At 45.5% G+C, this 25,949-nt stretch overlaps 1 protein-coding gene across 1 annotated transcript in view; it reads right to left on the bottom strand.

The window, feature by feature from the left end:
• LOC126248062 (neurogenic locus Notch protein) overlaps nt 1-25,949 on the bottom strand; it is a 401,991-nt gene that overhangs the window by 95,177 nt on the left and 280,865 nt on the right. The window contains exon 4 of the mRNA XM_049948703.1: nt 25,358-25,553. Coding sequence (XP_049804660.1) covers nt 25,358-25,553 — 196 coding nt within the window. The remainder of the gene's footprint in view (nt 1-25,357; nt 25,554-25,949) is intronic.

Raw genomic sequence — 25,949 nt, 5'->3', positions numbered from 1 at the left:
CAATATTTCTTGATGTTAGCTGCTGTGTCATTTCGACCTTTATTCTTCCGGCATCAGTAATAACTAAAGAATCCAAAGCGCTCAAATGGTTAGTGAGAGATGTTTGACAGTTCGTACACGGTGGGTGTCACAACTATGGAGAAGAGACGCGACCGTGGCCTGTTTGGAACATCGTTCTGGTATTCGCCTTCACTGATTTCGGGACATCGCGGAATACCAAAATTAGGATGGCCGGACACGGACTTGAGCCCCCACTCCTCGTGAATTAAGAGTGTAGTAGTCGCGGTTTCCAGTCATACGGTGGCAGCGTGCATGATTAGCATCCGCTATAGTTCTTACACTCCGATTAAAACAAGTTTTTGTTTTACGTTCATCACGCGCCGCTACAGTGTTGCCAAATCGGCTGTTTGCGGCGCCTCGGACAAACATGTTCCGACGCATTTTTGTTCGCTGCGACCGGCAGTAACTAAATGGGCCATCGGAAGTGCCCTATAGCAGAGCAGTCGTGTACACAGGCGGACCATCTCGCAAGTTAACTGACGGTTCCTTGTCGCCCAACTCTAAAGGCGGACAATGGGCCTGTATGATTTGAGGAACTAAGAAGGTGTAGGGAGTGAAGTGTCAACTATCGGACTAAACAGAATAGCAGCATTAAAGTTCCGCCAACGAGACCATTGTTGCGTTACTCGGACTATATATTTATTCGCAATTTGCATCGAACTATAAAAACACTAGCTTCTGAGATCCGCACTTATTGATGCTACAAGTTTTTCTCTAAATTGTAACTTCGACTCATTTACACGTATTCGGACCCTGACCGTTGTTGTGTGTCCTTTATGACATACTATAGTATGGACATCAGCTACGTCATTATTTTAACCCTTTTATGAATCAGCGGTCATTCTTTTTTATCGCCGATCTCTGTTTCGCATATAATTGATTCAAATTTAAGATTTTATTACTCAAATTTTGTAGAGACGAGAAAATAAAAGTGACCATTATCTGTGTGATGTTCAAACCGCACCCTTTCACGTCACTTCGGACGGACTGTCGATTACAGCATGATTTTTATCCGGTTTACAATGAGGTGACAAAAAGCCATAGCAGAGGGATGCACACATACAGATGGCAGTAGTATCACGTACACAAGCTACAAAAGGGTAGTGCATTGCGGAGCTACCATTTTTACTTAGGTGATTGATGGGAAAGGGGGTCCGGCGTGATTATGGCCGCGTGACTGGAACTAACAGACTTTCAACGCGGAATGGTAGTTGGAGCTAGACGCATCTGACATTCCATTTCGGACATCGTTACGGAATTCGGTATTCCGAGAATCACAGTGTCAAGGGTATGCCGAGAATGCCAAATTTCAGGTATTAACTCTCACCACGGACAACGTAGTGGCCGACGGCCTTCACTTAACGACCGAGAGCAGCGGCGTTTGCATAGAGTTGTCAGTGCTAACAAACAAGCAGCACTGCGTGAAATAACCGCAGAAATCAATGTGGGTCCTGTCCGTTACGGCAGTGCGGCGAAATTAGGACGACCGACGCGAGTGCTTTTCCTAACAGCACGACAGCGTCTTTCCTGGGCTCGTGACCATATCGTTTGAACCCTAGACGCCTGGAAAACCGTGGCCTGATCAGATGAATCCCGATTTCAGCTGATAAGAGCTGATGGTAGGGACCGAGTGTGGTGCAGGCCCGACGAAGCCATGGTGTTTGCACAGAATGAACCCAGTCCAAGTGAACCAATCATTGACTGCAAATGGCTATGTTCGGCTACTCTCAGACAATTTGCAGCCATTCGTGGACTTTATGTTCCCAAACAACGATATCATGTCACTGGCGATTCATTTGAAGAACGTTGTGGACAGTTGGAGCGAATTATTTGGCCACCCAGATCACCCGACACGAATACCATCGAACATTCAGTTCGTGCACAAAATGCTGCACCGGCAACACGGCTCAGTATCTCTGCAGGGGACTTCCAACGACTTGTCTACTCCACGGCACGTCGAGTTGCTGCACTACGCCAAACAACCACATGAGGAGGTATCCCGTGACTTTTGTACAACAAATAAGCAAACCTCATTTTCAGTATACCTAGTTCCGAGCAGTACATAGAACTGATTATCTGCTAGTGGGCAGACCGCGGCAGGCGGAGGAGAGCGTGGCCGGCGATGCGGCACGTCGATGTAAATTGCACGGTGGAACCTGAGCGCACGACGTGGGCCGTACCGGCAATCTGCAGGCAGGAGCCTCGTCCTAGCACATTATAAGAGGCCTGTCTCAAAGAAATGTAGACTGGTCCAAAGCTTCTCAGCAAAAATGTTTAGCTGCTATGACGGTCTAAATTGGCTTATGACACTAGTTGGGCCCCTAGTTTGTTTCAAATTTTCCACGTCACGCTCAGTTAAAAGTGTACAGACGAACTGTGAACTTTGGGGCAGTATGCACTACGTACTCAATCACTAGTTAAGACCACCAGAAAAGGACTGTTTACAGGTTTCGCGTGCAGTCCTGTTACACGGCGGTCACTCTTGGGTTATAAACAAAGGAACAGACAGACCATTTGTATCTCTATATCTCTTTGTGGTTACTGTTAGAAATGGAAACAGATTTTCGCTACCTTGTTTAACGTAAAACGTTCAAAGTAAAACAAAATTAATTTTAAACTTTTTCTTGCAAAATGACCATTTAGTATCATAGTAGGCAAACAATAAGAACACAAGAAGAAACAGGCAAAAGTAAACAATGAACTGTTCCAAGGTTATGGTTTCAATTTGGAACATACAGTTTTCAATCACTAATTATTTCATGAGATCTATTTGAAATCATTTTCTTATTTTTCCTAGACACATCACGAAACTTCCAGAACTCATAACGCCTACTGCAAATTTTAGTCCTAAATAAGAAGGGAAATCGGGTTTAAAATTTAATAAATTTAAATCAGAAGTACATTCTCGTTCAGTGGTTTCATTTCGAAGTCGTTCATAACTTCAGTAGTATTGATTCATTTACGTTGCAATAACTTACGATAATTTTACTTTCACTCTCGATGACATCCTCAGTATGATGACTATAAAACAAACAGGTGTCAGTCTCCTACAATGAAGCCGTACGGAGTGGCCGCGCGGTTCGAGGCGCCATTTCACGGATTGCGCGGCCCCTCCCGTCGGAGGTTTGAAACTTCACAAGTTTGGTCACTTCGGGATACACACACATTTCAACATTTTGCTACAATCAAATAGCACAATCTGTACAACGAGTTTTGCTTTGAAGGTGGCGGCCGGAGTGACCGAGCGGTTCTAGGCGCTTCAGTCTGGAACTGCGCGACCGCTACGGTCGCAGGTTCGAATCCTGCCTCGGGCATGAATGTGTGTGATGTCCTTAGGTTAGTTAGGTTTAAGTAGTTCTAAGTTCTAGGGGACTGATGACGTCAGCTGTTAAGTCCCATAGTTCAGCGCCATTTGAACCTTTGAAGACTAGAAGTCACTGCTGCAATGCATTAAAAGTAGCTCCGAGTAATACTAGACTTGGGTCTTTTGCAATAGAACCAGTGGTTTCACGCGAAAAGCACTGGCACTCAAAAAATCGTGGTTTAAGGCACAAACCACTGGTATTTAAAGGGTTAATGCTAAGCCTGACACAATTGTTATAGCTGATCGTGTATCGGATGTCCGAACATCAGTTGTTTTACACAGATTGATCTCTCTAAGGCAAATTATTTCGATATCGCCAGCATGAGGAAGCGAGGCTATCAGTATCTTCGTAATATTTTTATTAAAGATACAGCAGGATTTCCTTTTGGTATTCGGTGGACTCTAAATAAGGAAAGTGTTCGAGAAGAGTTGATTAAAAACCTTATCTACGATAAAGAACGTATATGTTTTACTAGGTTCCCTAGACTGCGCAGAACCAGCGAATTTCTTGTCACTAATAACTGATTGTGAGTGATAGCCTTTACCACAACGAGAGAGAGAGAGAGAGAGAGAGAGAGAGAGAGAGAGAGAGAGGGTACAGCAATTAGTAAATTAGTTAGCTGTAGAGAATGTGGGGCTTTTGCCAGTCTATACGAATTTTCCAACTCAGCAAGTGCATCAGCTTTTGCACCTCTCTTTCCGTATAATAAAGACAAAATATAGTCGAATTAAATAAAGGGAACCTGCGGTTAGTCCAATGCTCTTATTTTTTCTTCTGTCCACACCAAATAAGTCTATCGACGTTGACCAGCGAACCAAAATGTAATAAGCAACCTGATAACGTACTGAACATAGAAACTCAGTGGCGTGTTTACGCGGGCCCGAGTACCGATTGTGGGAGATAAATCTAGCTGTGATAGCCACAATTTCCAAAGTACGTAATGGAATGTGTACGTGAGCAACCAGAAACGGTACTGAAAAATCGCTTTATTGAAAACTGGATTTGGGAGACCATATAAACTAAGCCTGGGTGTGTTACAGCTTCGGTTGACGTGTAGATAAGAGCACGTAAGACGGCGAGAGGGCTGTTAGCAAAGTCACTGGTGGTACGGAAGAAGACGAACTTGTAAATGTGTACCGTAACACAATGGTATCCTTATCGACTGGCACCGTGCGAGGTGACGCAGTGGTTAGCACACTGGAATCGCATTCGGCATTCCGTGCTTTCCCTAAATCGTTCCAGGCTAATGCCGGGACGGTTCCTTTAAAAGGGCACGACCGACTTCCTTACCTAATCCGATGACCTCGCTGTTTGGCCCCCCTCCCCCAAAACATCGACTGGGGGAACCCGGCGAGGTGACGAGCAGATAAACAAGAGAGCGAGACTGTAGATCCCGAACATTTGGTGTGCATATCGTTTCCTTCCGGCGCGACGGGCTGTACGTGCTGTGTGAATGGCTGCTGGGCGCTGGCGGCGGGAGGCGTTGTCCTTGAACGGTGCCGGTGCCGGATCTGGCTCTGGCTGCGAGCGCGCCTTTCTCACAGCGGCGCGCACCACGTGATCAACTGTCCACACACTGCCCCGTCACGTCGACTCGCCGCCTAATCACAGAATGGCTTTCGTAGAAAATCTAGTCGGGAAATCCACGAATGTGGAAAAATAAACACCTCGTGCAGGGACTGGCAATAAATGGGGATCTGTAGACGTAATGGTGTGATATCTTTTACATATAAACGCTAATAATGGTTCTTAGGAGCTATACGGGGTGATTTCGTGATGACAAACTTTCCGTTTTGATGTATCAATTTGAGGTACGATACCCTGGCCCCGAAACGACGGAGTCGAAAATTAAGCCGAAAATTGTTCGGTTACCTCAGAGTGTGAACATCTGCTACTGCAAGCACTTTGCTTTCCATATTACGGTAGGAGGTAATATGTACTAAAACCTGAACAAAATGTCTTCTGACCTTAGGCTCTAAAGTGCATACCTTAGGTGCTATGAGCACTTTTTCATCTGTGCTACTGCGAAACATCTCTCTTCCACAGAACAAGTGCACACAGCTCTTAAGGTATCCATTTTAGAGCCCACGATTATTTGAAAAATTTTTCCTGTTTTGGTCCGTAAGACATTTTCCGCCATAGCCGTGTATTATGAACAGGTGCTCGATCGTGTTGAAAGAGGCAATCGCCATCCCCGGATTGCTCTTCAACAGTGGGAGCAAGAAGGTGCTTAAAACATCAATGTAGGAATGTGCTGTGATACTGCCACGCGAAACAACAAGGGGTGCAAGCCCCCTCCACGAAACACACCACCACACCATAACACCAACGCCTCCGAATTTTACTGTTGACATACACACGCTGGTAGGCGTCGTTCATCGGACATTCGACGTACCCACACCACGCCATCGGATCGCCACACTGTGTACCGTGATTCGTCACTCCACACAACGCTTTTCCACTGTTCAATCGTCCAATGTTTACGCTCCTTACACCAAGCGAGGCGTCGTTTGGCATATACCGGCGTGATGTGTGGCTTTTGAGCAGCCACTCGACCATGAAATCAAAGTTTTCTCATCTCCCGCCTAACTGTCATCATACTTGCAGTGGGTCCTGATGCAGTTTGGAATTCCCGTGTGATGATCTGGATAGATGTCTGCCTATTACACATTACGACGCTCTTCAACTGTCGGCGGTCTGTGTCAGTGACCAGACGAGGTCGGCCAGTACGCTTTTGTGCTGTACGTGTACCTTCACGTTTCCACTTCACTATCACATTGGAAACAGTGGACATAGGGATGTTTAGGAGTGTGGAAATTTCGCGTACAGTCGTATGACACGAGTGACACCCAATCACGTGACCACGTTAGGAGTCCGAGAGTTCCGCCGAGCGCCCTACTCTGCTCTCTCACGATGTCTAATGACTACTGAGGTCGCTGATACGGAGTACCTGGTAGTATGTGGCAGAAAAATGCACCTAATATGAAAAACGTATGTTTTTGGGGGTGTCCGGATACTTTTCATCACATAGTGTAGATATATTTGTACCTGTAGTGAGTACGCCCACACACTCTACTAAGTGTTAATACCTGTTGCATCCAAATAACAAGAATACGCAAATCATATCCTTAAAGAAATTTCCTTTACCGCAACGGACGCAATGCACGTGTTTTGTACCAGTTTTCCTTTGTTTTTAGTTTGTTTCTTTCTTCCGTTTACCTGTGTGTCTATGAACTACTGTTCATAAAACTTTGAAAACTGTAGCAGCTATGATTGTGAGTTGTCGCTGAATGTACGCCAGTATAACAGTTTTTCTTTACTACAGTGCTAGACGTTCAGCATCTCTGTGAGATAAGCACCTCTTTCCTCACTTCTATTGACCTCTTCGTGCCCGAAAATCAACTCTTTACGCGAATCCCGCGTCAGCGACAATTAATGAAACCTATAGTACATACTCCTTGGCCACATTACGCATTTAATGCATCGTTATCGTATACTAGAGGGCATCGGAAAATTAATTCCAAATTACTGTTCGTTAAATGTGCTTCACTACACGATATTTTTTTCTCCGCATGGGTAAATAGCATCAAAATCACACAGATGAAAGGAAAAACTAAACGAGAAACTTTTACCGCCTCGTTGGCAATGTAATCGCTAGAAACGATCTCAACTTACGCAAGTACGGGGAAGTAATAAACGAAGTCTTACTGGAAGCACCATCCCGAAATCGTTTACAGAAACCGTCATATTCCGTAAGTGTGGCTGGCGAAATTCACGGAGGTGAGGAGGGCCTCGTGGACTCGACGCAAGCTGTGTGCGCGCGCGCCCATAAAACTGCGAGAAGAAAAGAATCGCGACAGCTGGACGCTTCAGCTTCTCTGCCGAACACGTTACTTGTATTCCTGCAACGAGCACAATATGGAACGCCTACGAGGAAACGATTTGTGATGTCCAGTCGATGAAGGGACATGAAAATAAAAAAGTTCCTTGGGGGGGGGGGGGGGGGGGGCATCTTCTGAGGTATCTGCTCTTCAGTCACCCATTCGGCCGGATTTAGAGCAGTGAGTCGACAATTTCTCTACCTTGCACGAATATTAAGAGTGGAGGAAGCGGCCGTGAAGTATCAGACTGAATGTCCATCGTTGACTGACTCGTTTTTACGTTCTCGAGACACATTATTAAGGCCGCCTCCTACACATGACACCAGCAGAGCGTACGTCACATGTTGAAATGACATGACGAGCATAAATCGTGGGCAATATGCCGTCCACAAATATACGATTCGTTTGTGCCATGTGTAACAAACTACAATTTACTGAAGTGTAATTCTTACGACAACGGGATTTCGTGTCAAGGGTGATGGCATTTCCGTACTCGTGATCTTTGCGAAATGGGCTGTAACGGTGAAAGTGGGCGGAAAACGTTTCTACTCAAATTAACTGGGAACTGAGATCGGCAACAAAGAATTACGACGGTCGATTCACTGGTTGCAACGGAATCAGTCTTTTCGGGCGCAATGCATCAAATTCGTGTTCGTAATCCTCTGCCATTCTTTGCATTTCGTTAGAGCCTCATACAACTTAATATATTATCAACAAAGCCATATATCGTGGTCAGTAGCGGCTCTGTCGCACTACTTCGAGTTACACTGGGGGCTCGCTAACTTAGCTCGTGATAGAGTCTCCGCGTTATGACCGACTCGGTTCTGCTCAGTAGGAAGTCTTCAGCGCGAGCACACACTCAAAAAACCTGAAGCACCCAGAAGGGGATGAGGAAACGAAATTAAACTTCACGGATTGCACGGGTATACGATGTTATTTCAGCGATTACAAAGTAAGTGTCCAATTTGCACGAAACTTGGGCAGTACGAGCCCACTCATCGATGAGGCTTTGCGCCTCCTCTAGTCCGGATGCACGCGCTGATTCGGTTGGCAAAGGTGTCCGAGACACTGTGTCGTCGCTCGAGGCACGCTGACCGACAGCTGCTGTAACTGGTCCTTCATATCCCGGATACTGCCACTGAGGAGGAGTTTGTCCCCTACATATCGCATCGCGAACAAGTTCGGAGATTTTGCTGGCCACAGGAGTACCTCAAAATCTTGCAGACACACACCTCAAGTGTGGGCGAGGAGTATTCTGTCGAAGGCTCCTCCTAGCACCACGCCACAAGTATCGCCACTGCGCCTCTCCGACACGTCAAGAATGGGAGAAGTCGCAAGTGATCGCCATACTCGCCGACGAGGGTCATCCGGAGTAGTGCTGAACCGGGATCTTTCGCCGAACACAATGCGGAGCCATCGATTAGCAGTCGATGCTTCCCCGTCGCGGCAGTAGTGCTGTGCTGTTAACGGCAGCCTACGCCGGGACGGCAACTCCTTAGTGTGGCTGGTGGTGGTGGTGCGGAATGACGGAGACCATTACTTGTTCTCGGATGGTGCGCGCAAGTGTGACGCAGTTACTACCCGATCGGTGCACATTACTGCGATCCACTCTCGTGGTGGTCGAGTATGTCTGCCCTCACGTCCAACAGTAGGCCACTTTCACATCTGAATGCCCCACAAATCCGGTTATTGAACGATTTGACGAGCCGGCCAAACGAAATCCGACAATGTGGCCCTTTTAAACTCTGTCAGTTGCTGATGAAACTGTCTGACACGAGTACGCGACATCTGCGGGACCTTCACGCTGTTCGCGACCCTAGTATATCCCACCACGCTCGATAACGACACTAATGCACTCTGGTGGCCGTGATCTGTGACAGACAATTGCAGCTCTAATCATTTACATACCCGCCGATGGTGTGTACGTACACGAAGTTACATCGACGTCCGACTATGTATTCTGGGTGTTTAAACTTTTTTGTCAGGCAGTATGTTTAGTTTACTTGAACACGGTGCTGGAAATCTAGAAACACGTAATCACTATCTGCCACCTTATGGATTTCAATAACGAGCGAAGTAAGCTGATTCGCAGACGATCGCTGTTTCCGGAAACCACGTCGATTCCTCCACAGAAATTGTCTGGTCTCCAGAAAATACGTCATACGCGAGCACAACGTAGTTCTACTGTCCTCCCTCAGCTTCCTGACTCGAATCAATCGAGGCGTCTCTGGGATGATGTCGCACCTCGAGAAGTCGCACCTCGAGAAGTCGCACCTCGAGAAGTCGCACCCGGCTTATGTTAGTTAAACCTTTCCTGATTAAATTCAATTTTCCCTACATTTCAAAACTAAAATGTCAAATACTGTCTTCCTTTGTGATAAATATTACACTTTCACAACCAGAAGGGATTTAGAGTGACCGATTTTGAAAATCTAGATCGCTGTTTTCATGTGAACTTAAGATTTTCGGCTTAAATTTTTAACTGTAGAATGATTTTATCAGGATGGCAATTATGGAAAAAATTATAACACATCAATACCACAACACATTTAATCTTTATGCGAGCATTTTAGGTCACACTTTACCGTGACTGTTATCGACATCAAACGAAACAACAAGTTTACTGATACCAATCACTGTTTATCTCCACGACGCGTTTCAAACGCTTAAAACTCCAGCATCGAGTGGTTTTCCATTTGTTATAATGACATGTATGTATGCGTTGTGTTACGATTTTTGGAGGAACTTATGGCACTGTCTAGTGAAGAAACAAAACACTATTTCAAAACATGGTTCTCTGTTTCTTCACAAACTAAACGTATATCTAACGGTAAAAATAAAATAAGCACAAGAGTACCTACAGTAGTCACAGGTTCCTTTCATTGCCATAACACAACACATGTATACTGTCATATTTTGAAAACAAACATGGCGTCTGGAAACTATTCGGTACCAATATCATACAGCAGAAAAGAAGCCTTAAAAGTACAAAGAATATACATCATAACAACATTACTACAGAATGAGTTTTAAAGGATTTTGGAGATCTTTGTTCTGAGGCGTTGAATACATGCATTGGAATAAATATTTCAGGTGCTGTATGAATTCGATTTTGTCGAGTTTATATACAATGAAGCGCCAAAGAAACTGGTATAGCTATACGTATTCAAATACGGAGATTTGTAAACAGGCAGAATACGGCACTCAGTCTAGATAAGACAAGTGTATGCCGCAGTTGTTAGATCGGTTATTGCTTCTACAATGGCAGCTTATCAAGATTTGAGAGAGTTTGCACGTGGTGTTCTAGTCGGCGCACGAGCGATGGAACAAAACATCTCAGAGGTAGCGATGAAGTGGGGATTTTCCCATACGACCATTTCGCGAGTGTACCGTGAATATCAGGAATCAGGTAAATCATCAAATCTCCGACATCGCTGCGACAGGAAAAAGATCCTCCAAGAAGGACTCGAACGACGACTGAAGAGAATCGTTCAACGTGACAGAAGTGCAACCCTTCCGCACACTGCTGCAGATCTCAGTACTGGGTCATCAACAAGTGTCAGCGTGCAAACCATTCAACGAAACATCGCCGATATGGGCTTTCGGAGCCGAAGGCCCACTCATGTATTATTGATGACTGCACGACAAAGCTTTACGCCTTGACTGGGTCCATCAACACCGACATTCGACTACTGATAACTGGAAACATGTTGACTGGTCGGACGAGTCTCGTTTCAAATTATATCGAGTATGGAGACAGCCTCATGAATCTATGGACCCTGCATGTCAGCAGGGGGCTGTTCAAGTTGGTAGAGGCTCCGTAATGGTGTGAAGCGTGTGCACCTGAAATATATTGGACCCCTGATACGTCTAGATACGACTTTGACAGGTGACACGTATGTAAGCATTCTGTCTTATCACCAGCATCCATCCACATCCATTCCGACGGAGTTGGGCAATTCCAGCAGGACCATGCGACACTCCACAGGTACAGAATTGCTACAGAGTGGCTTCAGGAACACAGTTCTGAGTTTAAACACTTCCGCTGGCCACCAAACTCCTCAAACATGAATATAATTGAGCATATCTGGGATGCCTTGCAACGTGCTGTTCAGAAGAGAACTCCACCCCCTCGTACTCTTACGGATTTATGGACAGCCCTGCAGGGTTCATGGTGTCAGTTCCCTCCAGCACTTCTCCAGACATTAGTCGAGTCCCTGCCATGTCGTGTTGCGGCACTTCAGCGTGCTCGCGGCGGAGGGGGGGGGGGGGGGCTACACGATATTAGGCAGTGTACCACTTCTTTGGCTCTTCATAATCAGTAACGGAAGGGTTAGTACATCTCTCTGCACGTTTAAGGAGGTCAGCGGGTCCAAGCTAGCAAGCTAGAGTACGTGTTCTCTCCCGGGCGGTCTGCAAGGATGGCGCGTGATAAGAGATAGAGGGGGCGGGGGGAAAGCACCGTGGGAACCTAGCTTATCTCCCGCGCAGCCGCTGCAGTCCCCACGCCGTGCAGCCAATAAATAACAAGCTGCACATGGATTTACACACGCAGTCTACCCTTATAACACCTGACAATCAGCTGAGACAGATGCACAAATAAAAGGTTGTGAGCTAACGCCTGCTTATAAAAACTGAATTTACCAACAAAGTTTAATTTCGACGTATCAAAATTCTGTCCTAGCCCGTTATTCCTATGCCCAGTAAAATAAGCGCCACGTTCAGGAAACAAAAGGGCACTCTGAAGAATGTTTATATCGTTATTTTATTATGCTTTTACAGGGTCTCAATAACGAATTCGCAAGTCACGAAGCACTAGCTCATTTCAGGAAAGATGTAATGGTCAAGGCGTAGTTAATGGAATCGTTCCGATATTCACCTGAAGCAATGCAGGAAACCAAGGAAAAGGTTGTAGGAAGGCCAGACCTTTAGTTCGTTGTTTTTCTTTTCTGATATCATTATGTCACATTGTGCGTTGAATTTTAGCTATAACGCCGATAGGAGAATCGTAATAACAGGTAGATGATTGATTTTTATGAAGAGACAGAATGAGCTTACCTGTAATTTTAACTTCTTAATGTAACAAACCCGAAGCCTTGAACGGGCAGTGAAATGTTTGGTCACATAGCACGTTAAATGTTTGCAGATACCTTCTCGAGTTTAATGAAAAGGAAATACAGACATAACAGAAACATCCGAAAATTGTCAAATCTGCTCGGCTGTCATGGAATACAGGTTACAGACCCCTGGCGACGAAAGAACTTACGATCCGATGAAAATCTGAACAAAGTCCACTAAGGCATATACATTTATTGGCGTGAGAAATACTTACTAAGTCGTCGAAGCTTTGCTGTGTTACGTGAATTGTAAGCGTTGCTGCTCGTTTTGCGAACAATAGACACGCATACGTTTTCTGCAAGGAAAGGGAACATTCGTCAGCGTCTTCTGCAGTTTCTCACAAACATCCAATATACTAACGTGGGCTCATGGGCACGCAAAAAAGCACTTATTGTCAAATGTAGCTATTTTTGTGGTTCCTGGAAACTGTCAACTTTAAGCACACAACCATTATCGAGGTTCTCGTGAGACCCTGTTTTCAAAATCTGGAAATGTCCAATATGCATTCCTGCTTTAAATAAGACAAGAACGAAGAAAGAAAGACCGGCGTCCACTGTCTCAAAAAAACATGCAATGACATAAATGCAGTGCGGCAAACGCTGTCACACTCTTAGATACAATGCAACGGGATGACATACCTCCAAAGGTCTTGACAGCACTGTTGACTTAACGGAACTACGAAGTGTTTTATGAAGATCTGCGCTGTAATTGTCCTTAGATTATCTTAATGACCACAATAAACTGAAAGTCGTCTCGCTCTGTCACATAACACAAGTACTGATGGGTAGTGTGGTTTTCTTCTAGAACGTAGACTGATTCAACTACATCTTCAGAACAGGGAGGGTGCAGAAATTCTAGCCAGTATACAAGAATGATGTATTCTGCTGTGGTCGAAGTTCACGAGGGCGAAGACAACACTTTTGCTGCAGGCACTTAATAGCAGTATAAACAACTGCTAATGCAGGCTCTTACTTGATCGACTGAAAACGAAGACGTTATATCTAGATAAGTGACAAAGGTATACCCGTTTTTCGCATTGGCGTCCTCCATGGCATTTAGCTGTAGAGGAGACCGCCAGAAATGATCAGTCCTTAGAACAATTCCTACATTTCAGTGACGCTACTGCTTGAATTTCGGAGCTCCCCATACCAAGCTACACAGAAATATATATGCAGTAGCTTTCCCGCTTTGGGGCTCATTACATCAATACTAGTGACACAATTTTTTTTGAACGGTTTCTAATTATTTTCTTCTATGTAACCTAGTCTCTGCTTGCTTACAGTAGGTAGTACGAGGGACTTAAAGTTGCACATGTCGTCCCAAACGCATCGAGTGTGTCGCATTGTCAGAAGGGAGTACACGCTCCGAGTTTTGTGCAGAGATGGTTCTGCTGCGGTACGTATACAAGTACATCAAAGTGTGGGAGTTACATGGCGTGACAACCGGAAACGAACTCTAAAGTTGAAGTACGCCGGACAGCGCGATTCTTGTGAGCAAATTGTCTAAATTGTAGACAGATTCACCGTGAAATTCAGGCAGTGTGTGAACCAAATGCAAGGTCGCGCCCAGTCATAGCGTAATGCTGCCAACAATTTGACCAACCCGGCACAGACGTGGGTTAAGCTGATCAAGAAGGAAGACTATCAACATCGATCACATACGACGACGTCTAAGCAATCGAGGAACTGGTTAACGGAAATCGCTGATTTTCCGATTGGTCGGTTGGTTGATTCGGAGGACGAAACAGCGAGGTCACCGGCCCCTTCGGTCGAGGGAAAGATGGGGAAGGAGATTGGCCGTGACCTTTCAAAGGAACCATCCCGCCATTTGCCTGAAGTGATTTAGGGAAATCGTGGAGAACCTAAAACTGGATGGCCGAACGCGGGTATGAACCGTCGTCCTCCCAAATGCGAGTCCAGTGTGCTAACCACTGCGCCACCTCACTCGGTAGGTTTTCCGCTGACGAGCTTCTAGCACGGCTCCGTGATAGAGGGGCGGATTCTGTCGTCGAGGAATTGAACGATTAGTTTGCAGAGACTTTGTGACAGTGTGGGGACTTTGAGGCGTAGTGCAGCATTCAACAAGTTATCAACGACTTCTTGTAGGTAACTTTTTACGGCTGTCAAGTATTTGAAGAAATGCGTTTTAAGCCCCAGGTATACGTATACGCCTTTATTCTCAACCGGTTTCAGTTCTAGCACCCATCATTACGTGGGGAAAGCTGTACATCGACATACACTATGTGATCAAAAGCAGCCGGACACCTGGCTGAAAATATCTTAAAAGTTCGTGGTGCCCTCCATCGGTAACGCTGGAATTCCAATATGGTGTTGGCCCACCCTTAGCCTTGATGACAGCTTACACTCTCACAGGCATACGTTCAGTCAGGTGCTGGAAGGTTTCTTGGGGAATGGCAGCCCATTCTTCACGCAGTGCTGCACTGAGGAGAGGTAACGATGTCAGTTGGTGACGCCTGGCAAGAATTCGGCGTTTCGAAACATCCCAAAGGTGTTCTATAGGATTCAGGTCAGGACTCTGTGCAGGCCAGTCCATTACAGGGATGTTACTGTCGTGTAATCACTCCGCCATAGCCGTGCATTACGAACAGGTGCTCGATCGTGTTGAAAGAGGCAATCGCCATCCCCGAATTGCTCTTCAACAGTGGGAAGCAAGAAGGTGCTTAAAACAAAAGTGTAGGAATGTGCTGTGATTGTGCCACGCGAAACAACAAGGGGTGCATGCCCCCTCCATGAACAATACGACCACACTATAACACCACCGCCTCCGAATTTAATTGTTGGCACTACACACACTGGCAGATGACGTTTACCGGGCATTCCCCATACCCACAGCCTGCCATCGGATCGCCACACTGTGTACCGTGATTTGTCACTCCACACAACGTTTTTCCACTGTTCCATCGTCCAATGTTTACGCTCCTTACACCAAGCGAGGCGTCGTTTGGCATTTACCGGCAGCCGCTCGACCATGAAATCCACGTTTTCTCACCTCCCGCCTGTCATAGTACTTGCAGTCGATCTTGATTCCATTCTGTTTTCTCACCATGTCTAAAGACTACTGAGGTCGCTGAGTACCTGGCAGCACACTGCACCTAATATGAAAAACGTATGTTTTTGGGGGTGTCCGGGTACTTTTGATCACACAGTGTATGAGGAATACGTGAAATTCAAACAGAACAAACAATACGAAATTGCTCCATAATAGCACACACATACTTGATAACTTTCCAAACACTATGAACCGTAACAATACATTACTGTATACTAGACGATTCTTAGCTGTTAAAAATTAAGAATCATGGTATACACTATTGCACTTTTATGATTCATAGTGTTTTGAAGGTGATTATGGAGCAAGTCTGTACTGGGTATACAGCTATATCTTGTTTGAATTTAGTGTATTTTGATCTATCGATGTAAAGCTTTACCTCTGTGAAGGTGGCTGCTAAAACTGAAACTGGTTGAGAATACAGGTGTATACGTAAAGTTACTTAGCCGGTCATGATAATATATTATTGACTTTTTTAAATCTGCTCGTACATAATTACACGATAGTTTTTTTTAGAGGCTACAGAGTACAGTAATAATGATATGGTCGGCAAAAACATATCTGTAGAAATCGTACTATTACTCGTAGAAATATCATTACCCAGAATGAATCAACATATCTATTACCTATAGTTATGGATCTGATTAACTGCACAGGACAATATTACATGCCCAAGATAGGACAGCTTCCTTTAGATCGTCTACATCTTATGGCATAGCGCCAAACAGCCTACGAATGTACTGATAGAGAAGAACATTCACTCGAGCTGTGTCAGCTGCACAAGCAGCTTTGTGGCCGATGAAGCGCCTGACATGTTAAACTGACGCCACGTCAGCCGGAAGAGCATTCAAGGAAGAACCTGAACCTGTCATCCACAGAAGAGGACAAGAAAACAATGGAAGGATACCACTTCGGCGTCTACAACTTTCCCCGCCTACCGGTCATTGTGGAGAATGCCCCACAATAAGAATAATCCAGAATCGACCAAGGAGCCGAGTGGCGCCTCAGATCATCACGATATGATACTGCACAAACCGCTCTGCGATTCTGAATTCGCCACTACAGCGTCTCCTGCATACGCAGTCCAAATTTACGCGAGAAAGTATTTTTGTGAACCGCAACGCCACTGCCTTTACTCCAAGCCCGTTGTAGCCAGAGATGGCTCTGGTTCGGCTTCGGGATAAGCAGTGCAAAGAAAATGCAGCAGCACACGTCGGCCAAATTTGGGACCTGTAGTAACGCTCTAACGATGTAACAACACTCTTTTGCTATACGACGAACCACATTCTCGAAGATCGGACATTCGTCTGCAGCTCAAACTAAGTAAGTCTGTTGTATGATCACTTGCGTCAAAGGGCCACATACAGGGTGTTCGGACATGCCGGTTACAAAATTCTACGTCTTGTAGAGGGCAGTGAGTGCATAATATTTTGAACAGGAACCCATACCCAGAAACGTACCATTTTCGTTGTACGACGGTTTCAGTTCACATGTTTAACTCATCTTTCAGCTTGAGGAGATTAATTAAGCGTGACGCAGTACAGTTATTAGGCAAGAACTGGAAAGGAAATGTGGCGAAACATCCATTTATCACTTAAACACATTAGTTTTTATTATCAATTAAACATTACGTGTTTCGATTATTCACGAACAAGAGAACCCAGCATAATGTACGTACAGAACGGTAGTGATGCATTACAACAGCGGCTCGATGTGACGACCACCGACACTGTTACAGACATTGTACCCGAGAAGCATTTTCTGGTACACGCTCTCCATCCCACCTAGTATCTCTTCAGTTCCTACTGCAAGGGTCAGAACTCGTGCCAGCCTCATGTCTCTACGAGACTCTCGTAAATCAAACTTGGCAAACGACCCCACAAGAAGTAGTCCATAGATGTTAAATCCGGCGATCACGGCAGCCACGCGTTTGGACCACCTCGGCCTATCCATCTTCCACCATAACGTCTGTTGAGATGTCTCAGAACCGCACGTGAGAAGTGAAGTGGTTCACCATAGTGCTGAAACCACATCTCCTGACGGATATTCAATAACACAGCCTCCAAGTTTGAAGAAAGACCAAGCATGCAGCACCAGTTAGCTCGAGCGACCCTCCTCACGTCGATACCAAATTCCTGAACATGCGTACACATCGTCCTGTGTACCAGGACAAGCACCTCGTGGACGTGTTATAATCTGGACGTGGGTTCTCGATCAAAATATTATGTACTCACTCCCCTCTACAAGTTTGTAACGGCGTCTAAGAGGCACATATATCGCTGGAAAACAACAATCCGGGAATGGCCACGACTGTGGGATAACGTTAAAGCCTCTGTAGTGGCGAAATTGTTCGACGTATAACATCTCTGAACACACGATTTTGGAGGCCCCGTGAGTGGCGAACGCTGCGTCGCGGAACGAGAAGCCGATAGGGCAACGAACGGTCAGTCGCTCGGTACGAAAAGCCAGGTACGAACAAATAGTCCCGAAACGCGAAAAAATAATAGCTAGCGTGGGAGCGACGACACGTCAGCAGTTGGGCTCATTGTTCTCCGCGAGATGCTGACTGCGGGTCCGCGACGCCGCCGCTCCGGCCGGCACAACGGCACACATTCCAGTTCTCCACTCACTGGCCGAGTGGAACACCACCACAAAGATGGACGGACCGCTCGACTGAGACTAAAAGGCCAGCGCTGGTCATCTCGTACCACGAAATCGGACAATGTGACAATTTATGACCACTGCCGATTCTTCCCAGTTCGTTATTTACGAGAAACGACAAACGCTCTGGTACTTTCCACTGTGGTGCACATCTCTAATGACTGAAGAAGAACACGAAGAATTGGTAACACGTTATCGAGTGATGTGGCGTGATATCTGAGACTCGAGGCCAAATCGGAAGACATTTAAAGTGTTAAATGCCCAGTTTATAACAAAGACCACCTCTGCTGAATAAGGAAAGAAAGGGAGGAGCTAGTCGTTTGGACGGCGATTATCGGTGAAACAACCGGTTATCGGTTATAACGGTTCTTTACGTCTCCAGTTTAACCCTACAGTTAAAACCACTCAAAATAAGCGGTTTATAAAATAACCGATTTCGGTTTTTTATTGCTATTGCTTTGCGTAAAAACGCAGACTTAGGACAAATATTTAAAAAATTACGATTAAGGTGATGAACTATAACATTACGATCGATATGGGGATGAGACTGTGGCAGAAATCAGTCTTCGACAAGTCTGGCCAAAGTCAAGGAAATGGGCGCGGCGGCCGCGAGAGTGGAAGGTCACTAGCTGGTGACATTCCTGCATCGTCACTTTTGGATGGTATCAATTTTCCACCCTGGAGCAACCACAATTTAAGATTTCAGTTGTTATCCCAAGTTTATAGCGCGTCAAGAAAGTTATAGCTACATCAATCAAATTTACCTTCTCTCACAAGGGATACTGTGACCGTTTCCTCCATATATGACACGTCGCAAGTATTTTGTGGCTCCTCCCGCGTTTAATCTTGTAAACCAATGGAGGACTATGTTTAGTAGCTGCCGTACTTCCAAACTAGGGATGGCGCCATTCTATAATACGAGGACGACAGCGAGGGGCGACGCCACACGGCGTCTCTCTGCAATGCTGTCCAATTCTTACCTCGTGTGTTTCTTGCTGCTTTCTAACTGCAGGCGTTTTTGTAAAGTAGTGCCGGTCGTTTTTCCCAATTTCTATAATAACCCAATATTTCAAAGCAGTGGAAACTTTGGTAACAAACATTACTCGTTTAAAAAAAGTTTCATTTAAAAAAATTAAAATTTTTAGCACTGCTGGTATGGCAAATTGAAATGCCTGTTTTTTACCCGGTTATTACTAAAAGAAATGGAAAAAACTTGTTATAATCGAGAGGAGTCCGCTTGCTTAGTCGAGTCGTAACGTGCTTGACGATCATTCAGCGGGTCCGAGTTCGATTCTCGGCCGGACTGGCGATTTTCTCCTCCAGTGGACTGGGTGTTGTGTTGTCGTTATCGTCATCATCAACTCATCATCTCCGACGCGCAGGTCGCCCAATGTCACGTCACCTGAAATAAGACTTGCACCCGGCGGCCGAACTTCCCCGGACGACGCCTCCCGGCCACCAATGCCTAACGATCATGTCAGTTTTTCATCGAGAGGAAACGAATACCGAAAATAGCGATTATTAAGAACTAAAATATCGGTATCAGTTTTTGCCATCCCTAGCAGTCGTGGCATTGATGAAGTAACCAATCCGGTTTCATGCAGTGCAACCAGGGAACTGATTCAGCTGTACTCTCCACTACTGGTATATGATTTCTATTCTGCCACACCAACAAATAATGCCCCTACTGAAGTGTTTTTTCTTTTTTTTTTGTAAATTATTCTAAGATTTCAACACTTTGACACGATTAAAGGTTTCGGTCCCCTTTCACAAAATATAATTGTTGCCTTTAGTCACGAAGATCTTTAGTTTGCGTCCTTGAGCTCACAGATAAAGAATAACAGTCGTGTCATCGAACCATTCAATACTTTCTTCCTCCACTGTATAAATGCATGCCACGCAGTATGCAAGCTGCAGTATCTTTCAGCTGTGTGGCAGGTTCGAGCGCATCCAATCAGCACATTGATCTATCCTCGGAATTGTCCGTCTGAACTTCAGGTGTGACGGACAACATGTCTACTAATAGCCAACGATTAAATTTGTTATTACCCATATGTGTTCCTCATCTAGCAGCATGTGCTTATTGGTGTGGAACCTCACAGCCCGCAATCCCTTGCTGGCGTTGAGCTAAACTGAGAGACGAACTATCACTGATTAACGTCAGTCCCTCGTTGCTGCATGGGTCTTCCATCCCAAACTCAAAAAACACATTACTCTTGTGGCCGATGGACAGATCCTCCCCGCCCCCGCCCCCCCCCCCCCCATCCAGGAAAGTTTAAATTTGTTGGTGACTTTATTAGAAGAAAATTATCACCGCCGGAAACGTTCACATTCGATGGCACCTGATTATCTTATACTCAAAACACGCGGCGCTCTTCAAGGACACAAACCACAAACACAGGCAGACTACTGTCCCCTAGCACACAGAAACTCCTACCTCTGTGCTGGTACCTTAATTGAAGTGCATCGGGCAAATTGATGTTCCACAAAGAAACGTACCATCCCTGATGACGTTTCAGCTCTCAAGCGTGATTATGCCGTACTATGCTGTTACTGTTGCAGAACGATTTCTCATAAGCATATGCACTTCATTATAGGCCTACCTATTATCGTCAAGTGTTACTTTATCTATCCCAGTTTTATATAACTCACGAAGAAAAGCACATAATGGAGCAGCGCTTGTAAATTTTCTATTGGAACCTTTCTTACGCCAGTAAGCAGCAACTGTTCTGGGAATTACAGCGTCGAACATACACGTCAAAGCTCGTACCGTCTCGCAACATTATGACACTGACTACCAATTTTACGTTACCCGATCACAACAGTCTTTGAAAATATCTAGCTATGCCAACAGAAACAGCACATAAAAACTGTAACTGTATTTTTACAGATTAAATTACGTAAGAATCTGAAACTGATGGGTGGTGGTTAGTAACCTTTTTTCTTCAAATTAAAGGCGACTACAAGTTCATTGCTGGTTCAGAAACCGAAACAGAGAAAGCAGCAGAAATCCTGTCGGGCATCATTTCGCATCAAAACTGACACTGAATCAAATGCCCTTCTGGTCATTCGGACGTAGCTTTTCCACGTATTCACTAAACCGCTTAACCCCCAAGGGAAAAGCTGTGGCGGCTCCTTTAAAAATGACACGACACATTTCCTACCCCATACTTTCCTGTCCCGTGTCCCTTAATGAGCACGTGGTAACGGGAGGCTAAACAATCTTCCTTTCTTCCTTCCGTCCTCCCTCAAAACTGGCATTTACTTTAAATGCAGTAACTGAGAAAATATGGCGAAGAAAACAACACGATTTTACCGACTGTAATGGAAGTCGCAAGCAAAGAAAGTTACACGACTATTACGAATTAAAGCAGCAGAAAGAAAAATAGAAAACATTTCTGGGAAAGAGAAAACGACGGGAGGAAGCTCTGAATAGCAGGGTGGTTTACATTTGTGGGTTACACTGGGATGGCAAGCTGGCGACCCACGGTTGTGAAATGTCACACCTCGCCACTGAACAGCAGCCAGTCCTGCTACGGCCCGCAACTCACAGCTGACGGAACGACGCTTTTATAATTTACACGTTTTTGCCAAAAGATAAGTACTTTAATTTCCCCAAACTTTCGAAGACGAAGGGTGCAAGACGTACTAACAACACAATGCGTACTACACAAACAAGGAAAAATAATGAACGCAATAATGGGGTAAGACTGACTAATTATAATCGCTTGCTCAATACGTTACCGCAAATAATGACAACAGAAACATACAGCTTACGTGATCAAATTTTTTTTACTCTTTCGTGGATACTTTTTGACGAATTGCTTCTGTCTCGAATTTTTCGGCAATATTCCTGACGTTTCGTAAGCACGAGTGGCTGGTATTGTCAAAGGTTCATCCTACATTGCTGGTGGCGGACAGGACTCGAGCTCGCATCCGGGATACGTAGTCACGTCAACGTCTGAGCGCTTTTCCCTGGTCGTCGTTCTCCCCTTGCTGCTTGCGATAATGCTTCGATGTTGTTTCTTTGTTTCCCGAAGTGCCACTCGGTGACTCACTGGAGCATATCGGTTCCATTTTTCCGCAGTACATCACCGAGCTCTTACATACATATTCTCCACGAGCTATTTTATGTGGAACGGCGATTTTTAGAAGAGGTGGCTGCCATCGCCACGGGTAGTCCATTTAGTCCAGCGGTTGCCAATTTCTTCACGCAGAATATCGAAAGACGGGCGCTGCAGTTGACACCTCATCGAAAGACGGGCGCTGCAGTTGACACCTCGTGAATCTTAGGCGTGGCGCATGACGACGATGACACTTTCGTCGTCTGCAGGAACAGCTCGGTCATTTCCTAATCCAACTGAAGTCTCCACTGTGAAGGTAGAAATGGGCTGAAGTTCCCCTTTTTGTATGTGGTGGCTGTGAGGAATGGTAATAACCTGGGACACTGTGTATCCAAAACCGATACCCATCGGCAGATACCTGTACAAATTGTCAAATGATCACCCGAGCACGAAATGACGAATGACTAACACGCTCGTAGCACGCTCAGCTCCTCCGATGCGAGATGCAACACTTGTAACGCGCTCGGAGGAGAAATGGGCATCACAACAGTTGCATAAGAAGTGTCATAAAACCTAACACTCGGTTAAGTGATACGTCGGAAGAAATGTCGGTACGACCTTTCTGCCACACATGTCCAGCGTGACAGAGAGAATCATTTGTATATTGCACAAACACGGCGTAAAGATTATTCACAAAGCAGCCGAGAAGATCGAAGAGTGTGTCAGCTCAGCAGAGGACGAAAGGGACTCCCTCGAAATGTCGGGAACAAACTGCACACCGTGTACATGTAGAAAAGCATGTGGGAATGACTGGACGGTGCATCAACACCACTGTGACCCAACATAAACGGTATTGCAGGTTTGCACAGGTAGAGAAATCGTCCGTGGTGGAGCACGCGCTTTGTGAGACCGACCACGTAATAAAATTCACCAACACGGAAGTTCTCACTGTGGAGAAGAGCTACCACGTGCGCTTGTTCAAGGAAGCCACAGAAATCCACAAATATGACAATAGCTCCGACACGGAGGAGGAAAGCCGTAAGTGAACTGACCCGTAATTAACATGCTGGAGCAACCGTCACAAGTAGCAAGGGGGAGAACCTCGGCGATAATGACGAGGGAAAAGCCCTCGGACATTTGCACCAAATGCAGATGTATATACGTATAATCTCCGGTTGCGAGCTCGATTCCAGGCCGCAATAAGCAATGGAGGGTGAACCTCTGGTAATTTCCGCTACTCGTGCTGGCGAAACGTCAGGACAACAGGAAATACTTCAGACTACTGAATATTTATAGCAGCTGCTTCTTTTATTGTCATGTCTGCAAATAACTTGAGCTGAAGTCAGTCAGAGGAACGCCTGTGCAGTGTGTGCGCGTCGGAGCTGGCGTGACAAGGAGCTGTCGTCTATCTCGGTTTGTATGTCCTAGACGAAAATCTGTCACATGCATAAGGAACGAGGAACGCCCAAACATGTGTTCGGGACACGAATGTTCTCTTCCTCATCTGAAATGTACAACAAACTTTGCAAATCATGGTTCAGTAGGTAATAGAGTGCCTCAAAACAGTATTATTCTCTCCGTTTAGTGTAAATTTTTGCGAAAACGAGTACAATAAAAGATGACAAGGAATTCCTGTTGGGCCTTGATTTCCGTGGCATTATGGCCTTTTGCGCATAAGTTGGATGCGGGACAGGTGTTTTTCCAGTTGTTTTTGCACGCGCTAGATAAATTGGCTTCACCCATCTAGCAGCGCGGCCGAGGGAGGTGGAGAAGTTCTTATGCAGCTGAGCTAGAGTCCCGTTTTTAATGAGCTCGAAACTGACGAGGGGGTAAATTGACCACCTTTTTTTTATTTTTTCATTCATTCGTTTTAACTCTGCATATCCCTTTCGCAGTGATTCCTAACAACTGAAAAGTTGCAAGGATAAATTGCGATTTTCCCGCTGCATGAATCTGCGGCTCACTTTCCGAAAAAACTGGTTCTGTTCATAATTTGAATTGTTAGATCCTGAATAAATGAATCAAGTTATTGAAAAAGTAGAGATTACTGTTGCCTTATGCAAGACACTCTTTAATTGTTTTATTCCTACCCAAGCATGTTTCTGAACGTCCTGTTCTATTTTGAAAAACATAACATGGTTACTCTCTAAATTAAATTTTCCTACCCGTTATCCATACTACCCACTCTACCTGAATGCCCCCCACCTCCCCCTCCCTCTCTCACCCCACCTCCCCCTCCCTCTCTCACCCCTCTCACCCCTCACCCCCCTCCCTCTCACCCCCTCCCCCTCACCCCTCCCCCTCCATCCCCCCTCCCCTCTCTCACCCCCTCCCTCCCCCCTCTCTCACCCCCTCCCTCCCCTCTCTCTCACCCCCCTCACACTCCCTCTCTCTCACCCCTCTCCCTTGCTCCCTCCCTACGAAACAAATGAACAACACATAGCTAGAACAAGTGAAACGGCAGCAGAAACCTTGTGCTTTGCTGACTGACAACAGCAAAATAACCAGTGCTTCAACGCGTCACTAACAAGGAAAGCAATACCACAACACAATAAACCGTAAGTACCACACTAGATAGCACGATACATAGCGATCCCCAGTCTGGAAGAAAAAGAGGAAACGTTTCACTGTTTGCAGAAGCTGTGGAATATTTGGTGGATATCTAACTAACAGCAGGCACAACTAATAACGTCATGTGAGATACGTGAACAAATATATAACTCTATTATTTCCAAATTCAGTATCCTAGACCTAAATCTTGAAGTACTTTTAGTGAACAACAAATAAAGTCTCAACTCGTGTTAACTGTATGTAAACTAATATACAATATTCGACACCTAATAACGCTCCTTTGCAATGGTAATTATTTTTGGGCGAAAAATTCGTATAACCTATAAAAGAGGATAATATGTAACAGTCATTTTTTATAACAGAAATTAAAGAAAAATCTTAGTGAAGACAGTACACAACGTGCTGAAACATTTCAGGCAATAACAAAACTATAAAACGATGCCTTACATACGATCTAATTCCATTCCATTTCTTCGTAACAATTACGTAAAAGAAGAGTTACAACGTGCAAAGGATGATCGTGTTATGGAAGTTTGTTAGGTCGAAACAAAAAGAGAGCAGTACTTACTTGTAGGAGCCGTGCGTGTTGACGCACTTGCCGTGCACGCAGGGGTCGTCGCGACACTCCTCCACATCCTCGCTGCACGACGGCCCCACAAAGCCGGGCGCGCACCGGCACTTGTACGTGTCGCCCATCGACGTGCAGTCGGCGCCGTTGCGGCACGGCATCGACGCGCAGTGATCCTGCAGCTCGCAGTGCTGCCCTGAAACACCGAGCGTCACAAGGCGTAAGGCCTGCACAACTTTGAACTCTGCATCTGCGGTACTGTCCTCGAGATTATTACCATTTACACGGCAGGCACTAGAGAACTCGACAAGAAACCACCTACAAAAATCATTCCAACTCGTAAGAAACTACTGGAGGTGTGATGTTTCTAAAGGATACAGGAAACTGAAGCCACTCTGCTTCGGTACTAACACCTCGTGAATACGAAAAATGCCGGACAACTGCGAGTAGCACACGCGCTCTAAGGTTTCTGTGCAAACTTAATCTATCGGTAAAAATCGACCGGGCGTTAGCAGCGTAACCTGAGGAATGACTACTGGTAGTATCACTGAGCGTGCTCTCCGTGTGTCGAATGAGGAAGGTCCACGATCTG

The sequence above is a fragment of the Schistocerca nitens genome, chromosome 3 (assembly GCF_023898315.1).
Source record: "Schistocerca nitens isolate TAMUIC-IGC-003100 chromosome 3, iqSchNite1.1, whole genome shotgun sequence".
Taxonomy (NCBI): Eukaryota; Metazoa; Arthropoda; class Insecta; order Orthoptera; family Acrididae; genus Schistocerca; species Schistocerca nitens.
Note: the sequence above shows the minus strand (reverse complement) of the source record. Positions and strands in the feature narration are given on the sequence as shown.